The sequence below is a fragment of the Protopterus annectens genome, chromosome 9.part0, assembly GCF_019279795.1.
Source record: "Protopterus annectens isolate FY-2018-M chromosome 9.part0, PAN1.0, whole genome shotgun sequence".
Lineage (NCBI taxonomy): Eukaryota > Metazoa > Chordata > Ceratodontiformes > Protopteridae > Protopterus > Protopterus annectens.
Window position 1 is genome coordinate 682,842,319 of NC_056743.1, and position 23,048 is coordinate 682,865,366.

A 23,048-nucleotide genomic window follows, 5' to 3' on the forward strand; every position below is an offset into this window, starting at 1 on the left:
TTTTACGACTTCAGCATTGACCAAAGATATGAGGTATTTGTATTTTCACATGTAGATGCTAAATACTGCCAGCTTTCAGCAGTGGGTGTTTCATTTGGGAACTAGAGTCAGAGAACAAGAAAATGTCATTCTGCAAGCTGTCCCAGCAGTAATATTTGAGATATTAATTTGAAAAGTCTGAGAGACTGAGCAATCTGTCCTGGATGTGGCAACAAGACTAGTTTACCCCACATCTGCCTTGCTCTAATGAAGTAAGTTTCTAGGTTATAGTTATTCTCTGGTACAGTCAGGAATATAGTGAAGTGTAGTTTAGATATTTTTCTTTATTTGAGACTGCCCTGCAATGTTTTAAATATGTCCTGTGATTTTGAACTCACCGTGACTGTATATTTAATATTGTCTTTTATTATTTATTAAATATATTTAAACCTTTCATTGTGGCTGATCTTTGTAGCGATATTTAAGTTTTGAGAGTGCTTGCATATTTATTTGACACTGTGTGAGCCACTCCTAATAGCCTTGCTGTTGGTCAAACTACCATTTGTATTATTATTAAACAGTAAGATTGGAAACCCTTTGTTAAGGACCTTAAAGTAGCTGATAGGGTGTTCTGGTGGCAGTATTAACTACCTTATAGTCTGGGCAGAAGGGGGCATAGCTAGTAAATCTGTCCCAGTCTCTCCCAGGGCTGTGTGTGTGTGTCAGTTACTTTGGCAGGGACACGAAGCACTGGTTGGACAAAGAGGGTGCTTGTAGGTTTTGGCTTTGTCGCTCAGCTGAGATCTCAACTCCTATAGCTGTGCCAGTGGGGAGTCTTATTGGGGATCTGGAGAAAGGGGGGGAAACTAGCCTTGGACTGAGTGTAGTCTCTGTGTGCTGTTAAGGGAAATTGCACTTACGCAGAGAGCTGCATCTGGAAATACTGCATGTGTAACTCTCATCCTTCCACAGACCCAAGGGAAAGCCTTTGCCAGTTTTTTTTTTTTTTCCCAGCAGAAGACATCCAGAGATTTTCAGATTTAAGCACAATTGCAATTCCCTGGACTTGAGCAGGGGAGGTCTTAATACAATAAAATGTGTGTCCGACCCTGTAGTATCTTTTCCAGATGCATTTCTTTTCCTTCAGTTACAAAATACTCGTGTGTATGTGATCAACTAGCAAAGAGTTAATGCTTCAGTTCAGATGGCCACTGACCCTAGCACTTTTCTTTTAGCTGGGTCAGCAGCACCCAAAGCCTCTTCGTGAGGTCCTTCCTTCAGCTCAAATGTTGGAGAGAAAGAGGATCAGAAGTTGGCCTATTTTGTCCGTATGTATTCTCCTGTTAGCTTTAATAGTGGCAGAGAGAGAATCTCTGCTGTTGAGTGGGTTTCTGTCTTAAGACCTTGAATTTCATGAGGGAAAATTTTAAGTGGTTACCTCAAAGACAAGAGGCACAGGGCTTGATTCTCACCTGTGATGTATGGCAAGCCTTGAAAGGGCCCAAGTGGTCACTGGCCTAATAGACCCCATGGGTCTAAAATCTGCTTCATTCCCCCACAGTTACTAGCATTTGAGTCTTCTTGGAATGTTTCCTTAGAGCCAAACTGTACTGTCGGTCCCAGAAAACCTGATTTAATTTACCAAGGGGAGAACAGGGCTAAAACACCTATACACATTTTGAATTCTGTGGTTATTTCCCGGAGTGCTTTTGAATGGGATCCAAATTGCAAATACTACCCATGTAGATTTTTGAATTACTTTAGAAAGATCTGCCACTTTCCATTAAAGCAAACAAAAGAGATGGCAGTCCCTCTCCCAGCTAACTCTTGAGTGATGCTGTCAATTTTATACAGCCATCACTCAGAGTAGAGAATGTGGCACAAAATGTGTTCATGATGCCATGGCAGTGTCTTCTGGTACAGTTTAAGGAAAGCATTGCTTGAGGTTGTCAGGGGAGCAGATCTTGAAGCCCCTTGAATAAGTACTCTCTTGGCCCACCTTCACAGGCACTATTTATATAATGTGTTTTATAAAAAAAATGTTGAAAACAAAAACTTGGAGAAGAGAGAGGCTATCCAGATGGAACTTAAATCATCCTTTCCAAAGTACAGCAGAAAGATTTTGTTCAGACAGTGTTCACCTTATTGAAAACGGACAAGGGCTGGTGAAAGAAAGTCCTTGAACATTTTCTTAAAAAGGGGGTGAGCGGGGGCAGGCAAGAGAGCAGATCATCTCCTCCCTTTTGAAATGATACCACTGGGTACTAATTATTTGACAGACTTTCCACTTTGCTTGCCCCACACTCTTCCTACTTCTAGCCTTCTAGGAGGAAGACTAATCTTTTACAATAGCCAGTAGTTTTGTCCTGACCATAATGACAACAAACTCTTGGCTGAGGGAGCTGATTGTGTTGGAATGCAAAAAGAGTTCAGAAACTTTGTATCATTCATTGCTATGCTGTTTATCCCCACCCTCTTCCAGGACTAAAGGGCATTATCAAGCTCTGTGTTAGAGTAATCCATCACATCCGTAGTGATGGATAGGGATCCACCTGTAACCTTTGGGTTCTGATCCAGTGTGTTCCTTGGAAGCTCATCTTGAACTTATTAGTGCTAAATGAATTTTAGTAAAGATATTCTGAACGCTTTTCAGTCAGTACTTCCTATCCTTATTAATGTTCAGAAGTTGTGATTGTCTCTCTGGGAGGGCAGATACCACCATTATCTCATTTTCCAGGGCCACACAAAGGTCCTAAAGTTTCAAGTGGGATTGCAGCACTTCCTGCTGACCTCCTTGCCCTTTGGGCTTCCACTGCTGCCAGGGTCTTACCTAAATTCTATGCTGATCAGTCATACACATACCAACAGATTATGGCCCATTTTCCAAGAGGAGTTCATGACCGCATTAAATGTTACCATCTTTATTACTTGCGTCTGCTAACAGAAGTCAAGCCCATGTTCTACCATCATTAAGACTTTCATCAGAGAAGGTTAATGACTTCCGTTCCTTATTGCAGAAAGTTAACCTGACCGCGACAAAATCACTGACAGCCCTGGGGTATGTTTGCTTCCAGTCTCATGGTGCTCCTGAGACAACTACATATGAGAGAGAGTCGCTTTTATTTCAGATGTTGTCTGCAGTGCCAGAACACATTGGGCAAGGTATTCTTCATCACCTCCGTCATCTAGACTCAATTCCACATGGTGAAAAAACCCAAGGTTCTCTTGAATTGGGGAATACTCTTCACATCACATCTTCTCAGAGCAGCCACACCCTAATGACAAATGTATCTGGTCATGTTTGTGGAGTGCACACTGGCTGCTTCGTAGTCTTTTAGACTAAGCAAAAACAAAATATATTGATTTAAAAGGCATGCTCGCCTTAATTTATAATCTCCAGGTTTTCAAAAGTATGTGGGTGTCAGAAATGCTGAACATAGTTACATTGTGTATAAATATGCTGGGAGACATGTACTTGTAACAGTTGTGCAGACTAACCTGATATGTAGGAGTCCATCAGAACCTTTTCCTTTAAGCAGTCTCTCTTCCTTCAGATGAGTATGCTTTAACAGACCATCTAAGCAGAGCCTGCTGCAGTCCACATGAAAGCTGACTGGAGCCAAGGGTCTACATTCCCTAACCTGCTGTTGGGTGATACTAAGGTAACGCTGTTTGTCTTGCTTATTATCATAGCAAAACGTTTTGCTCAAGCAGTGGAGATGTTCTTCACCTCTGGGATAAGTACTGATGTATGTTTTCCCCTGGTGTGGAAAGGAAGGTAAGAGAAAGCAAGCCTTATTGATGACTCGCTTTCCTGGCTCACAGCTTTGGTCCTTTTACAGTTGAAAGGGGAATGCTTCAACTTGAATTACTGGAAACTAGCTGTGTGACCTGGTAATTGAAATGTTTTCTGTCTGTGGTTTTAGCCATTTTGGATGAGGTGTGCAAGGTAACTGTTGGGAAGCCGTGCCATAGCAAATGGAGATGATTTTGTTCATGAGAGTAGTGTTAGATTTTCTCAGAAAGTTGCACTGCATCAGGAACTTCACAAACCAGTAAGATAGCCATTAAATTAAATAAGTTTTACTACCTTGCAATTCCATGTTTTTACCTAGGGAACTTCACCCTTCTGCCTTTCATGCCGTTATATATTTCCTCAAGGGTGCCCCAGTGAAGGCTCCCAGGAAACCAATTCTCCTTCTTGGTTCTTGAACTTTAAGATTCTCCTTTTGAACCAACCAACAATTGTACCCTAAATTTTTGTGCTGGAAACCCTTTTTTTGGCCATCAGATCTTGCTTACATGATCTCTGAGATGTAAACCCTTATGGCTGCTGTGCCCTTCACGGTCTTCCATCGGGCATGGACTTCTTTAATGATTAGCAGCTCCTGCTTAGTGGTGTCTGAATTAGTACTGAACCAGGCTGTCCAGTTGTGAGTTTTCTTCCCAAAACCTAAATGAGAGAATGAGTGCTGCAGTTACTGAAATATATACAAATATCTCATCTCAATTGGCCAGAATTAGAAAATAGGACTTGATCCAATATTTGTTCCCTTTAAACTGGAAAGACAAAAACAGACTAGTGTCCAAATGTTCCCAAACGTACCCTCTCCATTTGGTTAGCAGATTGCTTTGCCTTTTGCATTGACTGTCCTTGAGAACCCCCCCCCAAAAAAAAAATGCAGATAACAGTTCAGTGCTAACGCTTGAATTTCTTCTATTGGTGAAGTTGTCAAGGAATACATAAGCCCAGAACCCTCTCAAACAGTACAAACTGGACTCTGTAGGAGCCATTTTCATCTTAACCATAGAACAAACTACCGTTTCCATGGTTGGTCCTTCTTCAGCCACAAAAAGAAAGTTAAGCAAACAGCCCATGCCACCACAGCAGGCTAGCAATTTGCCTCCGCTGCAGGTGCGTGATTCTGCTGTCCAAAGCTTGTTCCTCAGGCCACTCTTGTTTTACTCTGGATCCCTCTGGTGTAGCATGAGCAGCCTCTGTGGCCTGGAGGTTAGCCACATTATGGCTTTTGGTCACCTCAGTGGACAAGGGGAGAGACACTTATCAGTCCTGAGAGAAGGAACAGAGAAGACTTCCTTGTTTGGTCAGAATGTTGTGCCCATTCCTGGGGAAGCTGCTGTTGCCATTAACACTGTTTGTTCCATTTTCCACAGACTGGTATATACTCATCATATTTCCTTGGGGGTAGTGTGCTGGGTATGGCTCTGGTTTAATTCTGGTTATTGATTCTTGTAACGGTGGTTTAAAAAAATTTTTCCTGAATAGATTCAATATATTGAATCTGGACAGGAAGACGAATGGACAGATGTACGTTTTTCTCCTCAGTTTTACTGCTCTTTTCAGTTTTTCACCTGTATTTATGGAGGCTTCTTGAGAAAGTTGGATTACTAAGTTAGTGTGGTAGCCACTCTCCACAGAGGTGTTTTGTAGCAGTGGCTAAGTGTGATTGAAAGTGCTTGAATCTTTATACTTTCTGCCAGTCCATGGATTTCGCTTAAATTTTGGCTTTTGGCTTAAATGCATGTTTGTAGGATTCCTTTTGCTTATCTTCTTTTCATGCCTACCCCATTTTTTACTTTATTTTATATTTCATTTATTAATTGGCAGTTTTTCGTGACTCAGTATTATAACTTTAATGGCAGTTTCATGTAGAATTTGTTCATTTTTAGGAATTTTTCCTTTAGTGCTATTCTTTGATGCTTGGGAGGTGAGATTAGAAACGTAGGAACAATACTAGGCAAGCGATCATGAGACCATGAAGTACCTAGCCATATCTACATTTAAGTAGACACACTTGTTACTGTTTTCATGCAGTTTATAGTGCCCACCTCCCACATTGAACATGGGTGTGTATGGTAAGCTTCGTTCAAATTTCTGTCTATCCCATCCAGTCATCAAAACCTGCTTGAAAGACATCCAAAACACTAACTTGTTTGACATGTAGTGGTAAATTATTCAAAAGGTTGGGAATTTGTTGATCTGGGAACCTAGCCAGTTTTTTTGCATAGATCTAGGAGTCTAGTGCAGGGATTTTTAGAACTTTTGTTTTTGCATAGAAATAGGAGGCCAAATAAGCGGGTCTTTTTTACTTTGAAAAGCGAGACACTGGTCACTGTATAGCAGCCAGTAGGCTGCTGAGTATGAATCTCACTGATTATCAGGATAGTTGAAGGATTGTAAGGCCTTTAATTTTCTTTTAGTAATCTTTTCTTTAATTTGCTGGGATTTTGTGTGCCAAAGAAGGCACTATATTTGAATCTGATTGAGGAAAGAGTATAGTGGTAGGATTACTTCTTTGGGTCTTGGCGATATTACCTTGAAAATTTAACTGTGCCAAGAAAGATTTTCTAACCTTCTGGAAACATGATGCTCAAATGAGTGTTTTCCAGATAAGTACTTGGGTCTACTAAAACCACATCTGTCTGAAGGGAAGTGTCATTCATAACATATATGAAGTTGTAAATGCTGCTCCCCTGCCCTCTTCTTATTTAGATTGAGAAAGTTTTTGGTGCACCAGGTATGGGCATATTCCAGCCCTTGTTGGAGCTGAAGAGTATTAATGGATGAGTGGATAACTGTGCCTAGCTTGTGGGCTTCAGCAAACTTGGTCAGCCACACTTATGCCAAACAGGAGAGGGCCTGGCACTTACCATTGTAGTACCCCACTAGTTGCAATTTGTTTCATAGCGGTGCCAGTAACTTCTGAAACCTTGGATCTGTTGGGTAGGCATTTTCTAATCCATTGAACAATGTAAGGGTTTATATTATGTTGGCCTAATTTTTCAGTAATGCCATCATTGACGATAGTGTCAAGGTCTGGCCAGCTCAAGAGGAGTAGTGTGCATAGAGTGACCACAGCCTGTAAATTTTTTTTTTCCTAAAGATGCTTCGGTTCAGAAGACAGGATCTGCCCTTCACAAAACTAAATTATATATGGTTTCAGATAATTTACCCCGCCTGTAGGAATGAGTTGTGTTATGATACATTCCATGACTTTGCATTTAAGGCTGGTGGTTCTGTATGTACCCAGGTTTTTAGAGGGGCATCCCTTGTGTAGGGGAGTCACAGTGGCTGTTCTCTCAAACCTTGGGGATAGGCTGAGAGCAGTTTTAAGTAAGGCATAAATACGTGCTTGACACTGCTGAGAACGTACTCTGGTATGTTATTCGGTCCCTTGGCAGTAGTAGTCAGTCTTTGACTGACTGGGATTTGGCGACTTATTCGAAGGTGATTTTGAAGGGGAACTAAATACCTAGGGATGTCAGCAACAATGTGGAAAAGTGGGGTAACGTTAACATTGTGTGTCTGCTTGTATATTGGCTATATCCTGGGATTAGATTGTATTATGATATATATAAGATAAAGTGCATTGTTGGATGTTTTTGAGTTATGTCAGGAAATTAAGGAATTGAGATTTGTATTTTTATCTGGGAAAAAATGACTTTCTAATAGTGCTTTTAAGTTCCTCAGCTGCATGTCTGTATGGTCATGAAGAGGTTTTGGGGTTTCTTACAACTTTTCGTTTTCTGTCTTTTTGAAATATAGTTTGAAAATCAGTTATAGAGGTTTATTCTTTAATTTAATTTAAGTGTATTTAACTCAACTGCTATTTTACCCTAATTTTGCGGTGGATTTGTTGTAACACCTGTGTAGGTGTTTAAGATAAAATGGGTGTTGTCTACTACCTCCAGTTATGCTTTTAGCTCAGAAGAGGTTATAGCTCCAGAGCAATATTGGAGCTTAATGCATGGCGGGGGGGGGGTGGGGGTTGATGTTAGCTTACATTTCATTTGTTATGTTTGCATTAATGAATTTAGGAATAATGAGATGTAATTATAAAACAGGCAAGTCCAGTTTGTGTCTGCCTTCTTTTTTAAACCAATTTGTTTGGGTCAAATTAATAAAGTAACACTGCTGTGAAGCAGTTGCATAAATGGGGAAAGGCAATTTTTTTTTCTATTTCGTTCTTAATACCTCCTGCTTATCTAACTGCATGTGGTTAGTGGGCTGGTTCACTGACCTTTTTCTGTCACAACCAGGCCAAGTAGGCAGTATTAACGAGCATACACAACAGTGTTGACAAAAGCATTCAACTTGAGTAAGTAAAGCAAACCTGTAACCTGCGTCATTTCTAAGTAATTACCATATATAGAAATGTTTGTATTCTGCAGTAATGTTGTTCTCTAGGATTTTACACTTCTATCAGTCTCCTGTGTGAATATTTAGTGTTGTAGGTTGTTATGACCAATGTCATAGTGCCATTTTTTGGGTGGGTTAACAACTTTAAATGTTGTGGTTGAGTTTTCTTATTCCCAGTGGTAGTAAATTCCATACTGCAGGTGCTATTTTGAGGAAACAAATCCCTAAAGCTTTAAGAGGGTCTTAACCATTTATAATAGCATCCCTGTAATATATATAATCGGAATAATATATTTCCTGTGCTAAGGGGTGCATAATGAGTAATTTATATGTTGATACAATTCAGAAGTTGGTGCAGTAGGTAACCACTTTGTTTTGGAATGTTGAAGTGGTGTTCCCCAGGAGGATGAATCCTGTAGGATTTATTAATTCTTACTTGAGTATGGGTATTTTGTGTTAATTGTAATGCAAAATTTGGTAAGATGTTCAAGCTTGCCATTAACATTCGTATTAATAAAGCTTTACTTGCCTCCAAAGTCAAGATTGGACTAAACCGGTAAAAGCAATAGAGTTGTTCCATGATTGTTCGAGGTGAATGCAAGTTAATTCTCCTGTGTAATAAGAAAAAACAAATAAACGGGAAAGCGAACAAGTCCACTGGTACAAATTTATTGTGTTAGCGCTTTCATGCACATATCTTCGTGCATTAGAAGTGCACGAAGATATGTGCAGAAAGCGCTAACACAATAAATTTGTACCAGTGGACTTGTTCGCGTTCCCGTTTTATTTGTTTTCTCCTGTGTAATACCCATGAATCATTTCATGTTATAATAGGAAGTGGAGTTCCCCAAAGGCCTGATTTTTTTAACAGGGTTCGAATGTCTGTCTGTGAGTGCGTGTCTGTGCGCCCCTGTGTGCGTGATCAGTTGAGTAGTGGATGGAACTCATGCTTGCCTCTTGGTTCAAGAAACGTGAGTAAATCCTAAAAATTGGGGGAGACAAAGCCTAAAAAATCGGGACAGATTTTAAATGTTAACTCAAATTAGAAAGCTGCTATAATGACAGGATTTATGTTAATATGCATTTTCTGGAGAATATGAAATCCATACCTGTCACCTCAGGGGCACCTCTGATTTTCAATCAAATTTGATCTCTGCCTCCCTAATACTGTTGACTTTGGAGAAAAGGTGGTGAATTGCATACAAAGTAAATAGTAACAATAAATAGTTATAAACTTGTATTGTCGTCTTCTGTCAGTCTCAAGTTAAAACTAGTTTTTGTGCCCCTGATTCTGAGATTTTTTCTGATCAGTTGAGCTATGGTGAAAGTCTGAAATTGAAATGTTACTCATTCTGTGCCTTCAACTCCCTAATGATTTGCCAACATATACTACAGTAAGTTTGAAATAGTAGTAGGAGGAACTTCTTTACATAAAAAATATTAAAAAAAAATCAACATAGTAATTAAAATAAAAAATAATTAGAAAATTTAACAGCCATTTTCTTAGCACAGTAATGCCCTCCTGGGCATTGGGACTCTGAGCACCCCTTGGTGGGCGTTATTTACACAGTAACACGCACCCTGTCAGGCATCATTACTTAACATGTTGAGACTCTTATTGATGCTAATCCTTGTATAATTGTCTGTGGTTTCTGCACTTCTGAATAAAACTCTGTCTAGTTTTTCATGAGTGGGCTAGATATAACTTACAATTCCTGCACTGGGTCTGGTGTCTGTATAAGCAGTAATGGCTTGACAGGTTGTCAAGAAATAAGTTGCCGCATAGAAGTGGTGGTACAGTAGTGGGTCTTCCTCATCACTGGAAGGTTCCTTTATTTTTTGTAGTGCACACCATGGAGGGCATTATTGTGCATAGAAAACTGCTTGTCTTGTCTTTTTTTCCTTAATAGTGTGGAAAACTATTGCAGATCTGTGTGTGCTTGTCTGTGTGCATGAGTGTATATACTTGGCTCTGTAGTCTGTCTTGGTTCTGGGATGTAGGCAGAAATGTACATTTCGTACTCTGGCATCAGCATGATGTACATCTACCCTTACATCTTTTAAAAAAAATGTACTCTACTCTCAACATGCTGCCCCATACAGTTTGGAAAGGGATGTATTTTCAACTATTGTCACTTACAACAATAAACTGGCTATTTGTGGAGGTATGTTATAGTCATCTAAGCATATTTTGTATAGCTGTGTACAGTAGTTTAGATCTATGCTTTGACTTAAATTTTATGAGAGATGCTCAGAAAAAAAATGTACTCATTTAAGTACAGTGAGTATGCTGAGCTATACCCATGTCTTGGTGTGTTTGTGTGCAACTGCCTTTTTATGTGGCTTTAATAACAGGAAGCATCAGTTGGCATTTGTATTTGCTTTTCATTGCAATGTTTACAGAAGTAAAATGTCACCCACACAAGAGGGGGTTTTATTAAATATGGTGTTTGGCAGTGCTGAAACTACTGACTGACTTTAGCCAGAGTCTGACAGTTTAAGTAAGCTGTCAAACAGCAGCACATGACATATTATTTCCTGCTTTTGACAGCTGTCTGGAGCTGTGAAATTCAGCTTTGCATTTTTCCTGAGGTGGGACAGAATATACTGCTGTACTCGTGTTGTATATTCACTGACTGGTGCTGTGAATTTGGTGCTCAACACCCTTGATCTAGTTGTCTTTAACATCTATTGAGTAATAAGTGCTATTATAGTTTATACAGCTTTGATTGAAAAAGCACCTCATGCTTGTAAAAGTTTACTATGAACACAAGAACTGATTTTATTTTTTTGTTTTATTCTGTTTTCCACAGTTATTTTACTCCTTCTTCAAATCCCTAGTGGGAAAGGATGTGGTGGTTGAGCTGAAAAATGATCTGAGGTAATAACAGGACGATATATGTCAGTGGTTCACACTTCTTAAGTTCATTTTCCTTAAATAAGGCATTGCAATTTGAATCATCAAAGCTCTTGTTTTGCTGTAGAGATTCAGTTCTAGGTTTATACATGTTGGTATTGTTGGAATGCATTAATTTAAGTACATTATCTGATGTCTTTCCCATCTATTCTTCAGTGGATGGGTTATTGGATCTGACTTAGGCCATTCTGAAACTTTGGACCCAAATCTCAGGCTTCTCCCCTTACCCTGAATCCATTCTCTGATATTGTTTGCTACTCATTTTGCTACAGGCACAAATTCCATTGCTAAGGCTTGGGTTTAGGTAAGTATAAGTTATTTGCCTTTTACTATTGTTGAGGGTTATACCCTCCTCTGTATTTCTTATTCGTTCTTGTCTTGTTGCCTCTTTTTCTATACACGCTCTAGCCTACTTGACTGACAGGTCACACATTTCTTAAACCCTGATGGCTTGTGGCTATAGAATTCCAGTCTCGGATGTAAGCGCCAAGTATGATGAGCAGTGCCCTTTGTACTGCCTTTGGCACTGGAGCCATTACTGAAAGAAGAAGCTCTGACCAGTCCAAAGTTGAGAAGAGTGGTGATGAACCTGAAAAAAAAGGATAAAAACAAAGAGCCTAAAGAATTCAAGAAGCTGCCCCCAGATTGCTCCTTTTCTTCGGGTCTAGTTCTGAAGCTTGCTAAAACTTTGGATCTGATCTTCATTGGATGCAGAACCACGTTTTTCCTGGGGGAGAGATTTGTTGGGACTGAGATCCCCATTTCTACAGGAAACCACTTTCCATTGTTCTTCTAGCCCTCCTGCATTGCCTCATCTCTCTGGTTGGTGTGGTCTTCAGGAGCCTTTCTGAAGCAGATGTGAATGGAATCATGAGGAAGCTCCTCGGGACACAAATCCATTTGGGGCTTCTCACAGAGTTGACCACATTTGGTACTGCTAGTATGGGCCCATCTCCTCATCATAGCAGTTCTTCCCTGAACTGACCTTTGGATTTGGGGCTGTTGGATCCAACCATTTCCCAGAGTTTGGCTGTGTTGGATCTGAGGGCATGGTCTTTGACCCCAACCTCATCTCTGATTCAGTCTGCCTGACTGATCTCTGCTTCTGATCTGGGGGGACCTGATTTGACCCTGAAGTTTTCAGACCCATCCCATCCCCTTGGAGCTTCGGTGCTAGGCAGCTGAGCCCTGGCACTGGCTTTGGAGCCAAGACAAACAGGACTTCGAAACCAGTCTGTATTAGGGGCTGCAACTCCTACATGATTGGTCCTGGGTCTGATCTCGCCTTCCATTTTTCAAAGCTTTTGACAGAGTACTGTCAGCTCTAGTGGGCGGACTTCCCATTCCTGCTGTGATCCATCTTCCCTAGAGGAGTTCCCTGGGTCCAGATCCTGCCACTCAGCCACTCCTAGTCATGAGATGGCCTAAATTCAGGACTCCCATTCTGCTTCCAAGTCCTCCCCGAAACACCCCACTGGAGAGGTTCGATGGAAACCTTTGTGCAAAAGGAGACTCACCCCCCCCCCCCAGGAATCCTTAACTGAAGATACTGGGTTCAGTGAGGGGTCTTCCAGATCCTCCCTTGAGGATGTCTCATTTGGAAAAATCCTGGAACTGCTTTGACAGAAATGGGGTTGGTCCTCCTGAAGCCCCATTTCAGATGGAGTCAGTATTTCATTTGGGGGAGGCTGTCTACTACTTGGGTGGTCTCTCCTGTGAATGAGGAGGTTGATCTGATCTTTGCTAATCATGGAAGGAACCAGATGTGGCTGAACTGATTGCACACAAACCTGAAAGTTTTTGGTTTCCCTGAAGGATTACCCTTATTGGACTAAGAGTCCCACTGTTGATTCCATGGTGGTGGCGGCAGCCACCAAAAAGGATCTTGCTGAGGACAGCTAGACTCTTCACCCCCCCTAACAGGGAGTCTAGGGTGTTAGATTTGGGAGGTGAGTTTATGCTTCAGCGACTTGTGTTTAGGGTGCTGATCCTTTTGGCACATGTGATGTACTTCCAGAGATTTTACTAAGGAGCTTTCCAAATTGCTGTCTCGGGGCCCCTATCTGTAGAGGAGAGGAAATCTGACTTTCAGTTGGCCACCTTTAATTCCCTTTTGAATGTGTCTATGCTTCTGACTTCCAGTTCAACAGAAGGCACTTCAAAAGCTGTAGGCACCGGCATTACTCTTGGGCATGCCTGGATTCACCTGTGCTACTTTGAAGAACACTTTAAGACGTACTTTATCTCCTGTGATGGCTCAACACTTTTCTAGCCAAAGGTTAAAGGGATGCTATCCAGAAGAGAGAACTTTGCCTGCCATAGGGATCCAGTTTTCTTCAATGACCCCCCATCCCCACCCTCACCCTTCAGGTCCTTCTCTAGAAAACAGAAAGGAGAGAAGAAGGCGTGACTTTGCAAATTTGCAAGGTTTTGCCTCTGACTCTTCTGATGATGGACACCCCCCCCCCCCTCCAGGTGGAGGGAGGAGTTATAATGGTTGATGTCACTGCTGAGGTTGTCCTGAAAGCCAGGGCTTTTGGGATTCCTGGTCTAATAGGTCTTACCAGCACTCCTAAACATTTGCATGACTACTGCACTCTGAAGGCAGTTGGTAGGAGCTTATTCCTGCATTTCACTGCCTGGACAGATGTTTGGGTGGAGAGGATTATAACCAGAGGCTGTTCGGTCTCCTTTACTCCCCCTCACCAAAGAAAACTTCACAATGTTCCACCCTCCCAAAAAATGTCAGTGTTTCTTTTTTAAAAGATGCTAGATAGTTGTCATGCGGGATGCCCCCCCAGTATCAGCAAGGATCTAGAGTTTACTCAAGGTTCTTTTAAGTTTCAAAGAAGTGGGACCTCTGTCATCTGCACAAGTACATGAAACTAATAAAAATTTGGATGGTCACCATTCAGTCTGTTCTTTCATTGCTGTGAAAATGTCATTTGATGTGCTCGATACACCTTTTAGATTTGTGCTACCATACAAAGTACTCCAGAAGATTTCTTTGTTTCCATCTGGGAGCCAGTCGTTTCCAGTTCAGAGCTGTGCACTTTGGTTTCACCACAACCCCCAAGGTGTTCACTAAGTATATGACAGTAGTTGCAGGTCATCTTGGACTGTAGGGGCTCCAAGTGTTCCCGTACCTGGATGACTGGTTCATAACTGCCACCACCAGGAATAGTCTGTACTCCAGGGACACTTGTTCCAGCTTTGCTCACAATTAGTCAGTGTTGTGCTAGTTACTTAAAACTAGCAATAGTAACTTACTACTTTTATAAGTGAAAATAGTATATTACTATTACTTTTTTAAAAAGTAATATATTACTAGTTACTAAAGTAACTAGTTACTGTTGAGTTACTTTTACATAAGTATAGTTTATCAATTCTCATTCAGATTTACTCGCATAGTACTTGTGTGTGAGGAATACATGCTTACTTGTGTGTGAGGAATACATGCTTACTGCACATGAATACAAGTGTATTAAAGTTGTATACACAGTGTTGCAATAATGACTAATAGCATTGTACAGTTTACAAAAGTCCCACAGACTTGTCTTTATACTCAGTCACGATTTAATACTTGAAGCAAAGTACACCCAGCCAGCAACACAAGACACACAAGTTAAAACCCATCAAATTTTCAATAATGTACATTAGGCTAATCAGCTAAAACTAATGCTGAGGACGTGAAAATGTCATATAGGTCTAACAAGACTGTTAACACAACAAAGTCAACTAAAATATCACTTTATTTAACTACCCACAATGACTACACATTTCTGTTGGCTCAAAGAAGGAGCAATTTTTCAAAGTTTTCGTTGGTGAGTTTTTCTTCTTGCAGTCAGCACTTGTCCACCAAGACTGAATAGGCACTCAACAGGTGCACTAGATGGCAGAGCTGTATTAGTATTCAGAAATATCTTCTTGACAATAGGGTAACTGTTGAGAGAAGATATTTCTCTGGAAGAGTCCGACAGATACATGTCCATCTGCGAAGATATACTGACATTGGCTGGCGTCAAGTCTTTGAAGCTGAAAAAGCTCTCTTTGGCAGTTAATGCAGAAGCTTCAGATGACCCACATGCAGGTTCATCCAGTTTCTGCATGGCATCAAGGAGCAGAGACTTGCCTCTGAGTTTCTGCTCTTCACTGTCCATCCATCGAAAATGGAACTGTGGATGCACTATGCTAGCCAGAATGAGATCTTCATGCTCCAGAAGGTGATTGAACCGAGCCCCAATGCCTTTAAAAAGAGCATCAAGTAGCAGCACAGCAAGCTTCACAGACTGCTTGCTTGTTTGCCAGGCAAGTAATGGTGGGGATCAGGATTCCCATGAAGCTTTTCAGCTCTGACTGCAGGATGTCCAGAGCCACTGCCAGGGGCTGCATTGCTTGCACAAACTCAGCAACAAAGATAATTTCTGCAGGCCTGAATATGGCAATTCAATCTGTTCACATATCTCATTCAGCAAGCCTTCACCCTGAGTTGCAATGAGGTGAATTCTCTCCACCATGTAGAAAGTGTAATTCCATTGTGTCGCATTTGAATAATCAATGCCAGATCACACTTCTTTCGAACCTCCTCCGCAGCTTGGGTGCTGCAACTAGCCTTATTCCAAGCAGCATAGCATTTGGCCATGGTGCTTTGCATGATCATTTTATACGGTGCATCATTACAAGCAGGTTTAGTATCTTGCATGGCAACTAGATTCAATGCGTGTGCTGCACATCTCAGATGGGAAGGCAGAGTGAATAGGTGTTCTCGCTTTGCCCTGACTGACTCAGCATGGCTGCCACGCTGTTGTAAATCACTTCACCATCATCATCCTCATCTTTAGACAAAATGCTTGTAGTCTGATATCTCGCATTCCAAGAAGCCAGTGAAAGCCTTTACAAAATTGCTGCTATTGTCAGTAATTGTTGCAAATAGCTTTTGATCTATCTTGTACTTGATGGGAATGCTCTCGAGTTGATGCAATGAGATCATATGTATGCCTCCCCTGTAATCTGCAGCATGACAAAGCAGCTGGCTTTCTTTGAAGTGTGTTACAGTCGATACAGTGGGTGGTGACACCAAAGAAACTACGATTCTGATGGGTCCAAACGTCGGCCGTAGTGTGCTGCATATTATCAACATTCATGCTGGAAGAAGCTGCAAGCATGTTCTTGTCATTCATAAGCATATTTGTCTACTTTTCTATAAGATCATGTATCTGACCAGTCTCTGTGGTTTTACTTAAAGTTAAATCACTGTCTCAACGCAAAATCTTTCACTGCATCATTATTAACACCACACACTTGTCTTTTATCAACTCCTCTCTCAGATTACCAGATCTGCACGTTTTTGCCTTGTTTCTCAAGTCGGTTATATATGCTGCAAAAGTTTCACCAGGCTTTTGATCTTTTGTGTAAAATAGTGCCTTTCCACAGTAAATATTTGTTTGAGGGTTGCACATTTTTCTAAATTTTACATTTTAAGCACTCTAGTTTTCCCATGTTTCAGCCTGTACCACAATATGGCAGTCTTCCCTCTTCTCTGCATAAACAGCAGGTGCATACACAAATGAATATTCTCTCTCAATGGTTTCTGAACCAGCTAAATTGAGCAGAATAAATGCTTTTGTATGTGCCTCTTTATCAGAAAAATCAGCCTGTATGAAAATATATTCTTGCTCAAACGCACTCCAATTTTCAGCAATATTATCAAACACAAGCGGATCAGGTGTGTGAAATCCCTCTGCCATGCCAAATGAGTGTCACTCACCAGGTACTTGTAATTATATTCAGCTGCACAACATACTCTCTGAAAAGACTGTACTGTAATACTGCACACACTGCCAACACTTTGCACACTTTAGATACTTTGAATAGCTTTGGGCAGCCACAGTGGTGCGGTTAGCATTGCCGCCTCACAGCAAGAGGTTCTCCGGTTCGATCCTTGGCTGGGGTGCCTTCTGTGCGGAGTCTGCATGTCCTCCTGTGGTCGCGTGGGTTTCCTCCGGGTGCTCCGGTTTCCTCCCACATCCCAAAGACATGCTGTAGGTGGATTGGGCACTCTAAATTGGCCGTAGGTGTGATTGTGTTACGTGTGCCTTCTGTGGAAGGTTGGGCACCGGGCTGGCAACTCGACACTGTGTAAAACTCCACTGCCAATCATGAGCGGACAGGTGATCCGCTGTGACGATCCCTAACCGTGAAAAGCCGAAAGAAGAAGAAGATACTTTGAATAGCTTTAGTTAAGTTGAAAAAGTAGCATATTGTGAAAAAATAGTTTTTTCTCTTTGTTGAACATTTTATACGATTTGGATATTGTTTTAAATGTTTTTGTAATTATTTCAAGTACTTTTTTCAATATGTTGCAATTTTGAGCATTTTGTTTATTCAGTAATTGGTTTGGAATGCTTTGCTTTCATTGAGAGAAAAATCATTTAAATGAGTTTAAGAACCTGGAAATATTTTCTGACCTTTTTACGAGTCATTTGAGCCACTCTTGTATAGTCCTCCATTTCTGACTGTGTGCCTCATGGTTTTAAGAAGTTTTGACTTCAGATCCCATTTTGACAACATGTCTAGTAATCAAACAAGATGATAAGGCTTGGGTGTTCATTTAAGACATTTATTACACACAAACACATAAGGATGGATGACTGGAACATAAAACTTAAACTAGCTGACTGACTGCTACACACATACAGGACTTCACTCCAGCTGCTTACACAAAATGGCACTCTGCTTGCACGTGCTCAGTACTTTTTATGCATGTGCCCATGAACTACAGTAGCTTTAAAAGTGCAACACACACATTATGGTCTACAACTCCCCGTGTTGGTGAGTTTTCTCAGGGTGTTCAGGTTTCCTCCCACTTCAAGAAATGCTGCAGGTGGATTAGACATTCTAAGTTGACCTTTAGGTGTGAGTGTGTGCATTCTTGTGCTTTTTGAAGAAGGTTGGGCTCTGGGGCTGGCAACTCAACAATGTAAAACTCCACTGCCACCTGTTCTGCAGACTGATTAGCCACTGTGGTAATCCCTAACCGGGCACAGCCAAAAGGAGAAGACGACTAGTCTTTATAGCTAGAGAGTCGCAGATAATAATTAAACCAAACAGCCAGCAGCACAAGACCTCTAAAAAAACTATCACATTTTGTCTGTTTTCAGTAACTAAAAATCAAAACCCAAAAAGAATTTTAAAGAGAACATAACAAATTTTCAGGACAAAAGTTGGTTGATCATAGATCCACTTGAAGAGTCCTGCTTGGTGCAGTGGGTTGGGGCATCGGGTGCTCAACTGATGAGTGATGAATTTGATTCAGACTGATGATGGTATGAAGAACCAGTGCCATTTATTATACTGCAAGGTAAGGATACGATCTCTAGTGGGCTAGAATTGTCCCAGTGTTAGGGGATGTTTTAGTGGGTGAGAGTCCCACAGTACCAGGGCAGGGCTGAAGTCTGGTTATCATTAGCTTTCACCTTCTTGCAGTGCTAAAAAAATTAAGTTAAATTTTGCTCCAGACTAATTCAAATGATCTATTATGAATGCTACGTGCTATGAGTTGTGCCAACATTATGTTGTAATTTTTTTATCCAAATTGCCACTTCAGAAGTCTCTCTTACATCCTAACATCTGATTATCCATAATATATAAGGACCCCGGAAGTTTTACATCACTCTTTAGGAGGCTGTATTGCCCACATTGAGAACCACTGGTTTAAGCAAAAGTAACTCATTTGTTACTAAAAAAGCAATGTATTACTATTACTAGTTACTGTTTTGAAAAAGTAGCTAGTCATATTGCTAGTTACTACAAATTGTAATATATTACATATTGTAATATATTGCTCCCATCACTGCAGTTGGTTATAACTGTGAACACAGCAAAGTCTAAGCTTAATCCTGTCCGGACTCATTGGAACTCACGTGGGCATGAGCTTGCAAATAGCCAAATTTCCCGAACTCAGGATTGCTACACCCGCAAACGAGCAGTAGTAGTTCTTTCCTGTCAAAAGCAACAAGCAAAGTTGATTTTGCATCTCCAGTACTTGATGGCGGCCTCCATCACTTTGGTTCCTCTTGCCAGATATCACATGACAGTGCTTCAGTGGACCCTGTCAGCATGTCAGTCCATGAGTTTGTCTCACAAAAATCTGTAAAACTCTTATTCTGTGGTGGCTGGAATCTTCCATAGTTTCTCAGGATCAACCTTTTGTTCTACCTTCACAAGGCTAAAGTGACCATGGACGCTTCCCAGATGTAGTTTGGCAGGGGCGATGACATTCCATGGAAAGAACTGTCCAAGGCATGTGGTCCCCCCTCAGAGGCCAGTCTTTTTTTTTTTTTTTTTTTCAAACACCTTTATTGAATCATCACTTGTGACATGGGCAAATTTACATTCACATAAAAGTAATCAAACTGTATTAACATAACGAACCTCATACTTCACATATACTGCTGTACATCATATAACCTAAGCAGCATTGCATACATTAAAAAATAAGGACTTGAATAAACAAGAAACATCTTCATTAAACCATCACTTACTACGTAGGCAGTCATACATTTATATAAATGAAAACAAACTACACCAACACAATCCTAGTTGCAAGCATTTTACATCACAAACGGTACTGACAACGCTGCCAGTTGTAAACATTATACATCAGTTATCTATCCAGTCTTTCTCACTCAAACATTGCATAACTCATTTATGTCCTGCTGCCTTTTAGGCCTCATTCCTCACTTGTATGTATTGTTTCCATAATTCCCATTTTTCTTATGTAGTTTGCTCCTACCCTTTTTCTAAAGATCTCAATTACAGTTTTATCTCTGTTGCTATTTTCACTGCTTCCAATGTAGTTGGTTTAGATTTTGATTTCCATTTTCTAGTAATTTTTTTAGCAGCCACCATTCTTAGACACAGAAAGGCCTTAGCATGTCTAGGCAATTCTGATTCTGTATCATAGTTCAAAAAAATCATCTCCCTCGTCAGACCAATCTGCCCACCCAGCATCTCCGACAGTGCATCCCGCAGGGAATCCCTAAAGTCCGCCAACTCTCTGCACTCCCAAAAAAAAAATGCTCCCAATTATCTGTTCCCCTTCATACCTCCAACATTTGCTGTCTACTTGAGGAAAAATTCTCTGGAGTCTACTTTGGGCATAAAAAAATATCTATGTAAACATTTCCAGGCAGAAATCCTAAATCTTCTATGTTTTGTTTGCATGTATCCTCCCATTGTTTCTTTTTGAATTGCTCATTTTCTTTCTCTTCCCAATCCTTTCTAACCTCTCCTGATTCTCTGTTATCATGCAGTATTTTATATGATCTAATTGTTTAATGGCAGCTTCTGTTCCAGATTCTATTAAAAACTCTACCAGTGCTGGTCTTTCATTTAGGACCTATTTCTTTCTCTTTGCCTATACTCTGGTATCAGTTCCTTATAGGGAAGGCAATATCTAACATGCAGGCCAAATAAATCATTGACGTCTTCCCATTCTGTCATCTCTCCCTCTCTAGTTATTTGCTCCCAATACCTTGGTTCCTTTGCCAGTTTTCTCCAATAAATTCTGGCTCCCTCTTGCCTATTGTCTGCCTCCTTAATTGCAGTCATCCCTAATAGTAGACTCTCCTTTCCCGTGTTGGTTTTAGTTCTTAGAATACTTTCTGCCTCATTTGAATAGGTCAAACGTGCATCTAGTATGGACAATACTTGCAATTTTAAGGAAGTATATAACAAGAAGATGGAATACAAATGCAATACCAACTTTGGGAAGACTTCTACAGCCTACTGAAAACCACAGCATTATTAGCAATTAAAGAACTAAGAATTTATCCAAAGCCATTTATCAACAACCCTTGTTGAAAAGTCTTCTTGACTGACACTATACGATAATTGATTAGAGACGCTGATAATGGCTTGGACATGCTTAAAGTACCTGTATACATTAAGATCTGTTAGTGTCAGACTAATGTAAATAGTGTACATATTATTTAAGATGTGTAGAAATACTATGGAACTCATTCAGATGTATTTGAAAAATAAAATTTTGAGAATACTTTCTTCTACTTTATGGATATAATATTCTGCATGATTATTGTTCTTCTTACAGGCTTGTATCCAAAATTCCAGTCTGTCCTAGTTTCTTGAGCTTCCTCTGTGTTTCAGCAGCATCCTTTTCCACTTTGAAATGATAGTTTTCTGCTTTTCTGCTTGTGCTATGTATAGGAGTCTTAACTGTATAGCTCTGACATACCCTTTCAAATTGGGTAATCCCAATCTTCCCTGTTCTACTGGAAGAATCATCTTATCCTACTTGACTCTTGCCTTCTTCCTCTCCCAGATAAAGTCCTTCGGCTCTTTATTAATTGCTACCCACGTCTCCTACGGTTGATTTTAAAAATGTGCCTGACCTGTGTGTATAAGACTAAAGGGACTAAAAACATTTAAGTGCTTGTATCTTACTACCCATATCCATCTAACAAAGCATCCATTTTCTCAATTTTTTGTTATCTTTAGTCCCTTCCCAAATACCCTTAGCTGCCACACTAGAATCATGTTTAATCTGTACTCCTTAAATATTTCATTTTATCATGTCCCCATAATTGTGGGTATTCCTGAACGAGTTCATGTTTTGGTACATAATTTACTGCTACTGCCATTGTTTTAGCTTAGTTAAGTTTGTATCCTGAAAAGATCTGAAAACTGTTTCAAAATGTTCCACAACACTGTAATCCCTGGGATTCATGAAGCTTGGCGCAAGGCCGGCGGTAGGCTTGCGCCGACAGTGCGGCGTGAAGATGGTGCAGTACAGCCAAATGCATATTAATGAAGACTCGCTGCTGCCACAGCCACGTGCATAGGAAAGGAGAGCGAGTGCATGTTAGCACGCCGCCAGTAGGTACGTCCAGCCCAATGGTTAGGGTCACCAGCTGTCCCATAATGTGAGGGAGGGTACACAGCTGGGCAGATGTGTCCATAACAAAATACACGATAAATGTACCTATCTAGCGACCGTATGTCCGAATCCCATCTCACAAGGCATGTAATAGTCACATACAAAAGGTATGTCCATATTTCACATACCAAATGTGACAGGAAATAGAATAAGCATGTAAACGAAACAGAATGAGCATATAAACTGCTACAACAATAAGGAAACATGTAGGCTGAAAGGAACAGTATTATCCGTACCGTCAACTGTGGGTACGTGCTGTCCAGTACAGTCGGATATGTGTACAGAATATATCCCATCCTGGACATAAGAAAAGGTGGCATCCTACCAATGATTAGAACAGTCTGCCAAAATCCGCACATCAGCGGTACAAGCCGAACTTGTCAGGATGTGTCACAGTTGAACGGGTATTACCCGGGTATACCAACCATGTAATGAAAGTTAAGTATGGGCGTGTACCTATGTGCGTGAAGTATAGCATGTGGAAAGCAAACATGGCAGGGTAGTCCACACAACCATACAGGTACCTGACATATGTAGGGTATTCAGTGTGTTACTCTGGCCGTGTCATGGGCCAACAACCAAAGCAGTGATGTATGGGGTGTGAGGAATGTGTGTGCGGGGGGATGGGTAATGGTACAATCCTCCAAGGCGATACTATGTCGTATGCAGAATAGGTGAACCGGAGGTGTATGAGGGAGCAGCGGGTGAAGCAGAAAGAAACACAAAAACATGTATAAACCTCTGCAATACAACGAGACAGGCCATACTGTAGAGCACAATCCCACAAACATATGAATATTGAAATGTGCGATACAAATGTATAGACATGTCACCGGCACATACCCACAGATTGGTCCTGATGGAACTGGCCATATCAAATGCAACACCCCTGAAAGCATAATGGACTACCCAGCATCCCCTCCACATCACACAACCCGCTCCCTTACCTGAACGTCCACAAAATCCAGCCGTACTTGGCCTACTGGTTTGGTGTAGCCACATCTACACATAGTGACCACTACGCATACTTAGTA

At 40.8% G+C, this 23,048-nt stretch overlaps 1 protein-coding gene across 1 annotated transcript in view; it reads left to right on the plus strand.

Annotated features, from left to right (window-relative positions):
* The window catches only part of LSM2 (LSM2 homolog, U6 small nuclear RNA and mRNA degradation associated), a 137,039-nt gene that overhangs the window by 20,518 nt on the left and 93,473 nt on the right, over positions 1-23,048 (plus strand). Inside the window, exon 2 of the mRNA XM_044082147.1 lies at positions 10,954-11,021. Within this exon, the coding sequence (XP_043938082.1) occupies positions 10,954-11,021 (68 nt within the window). The remainder of the gene's footprint in view (positions 1-10,953; positions 11,022-23,048) is intronic.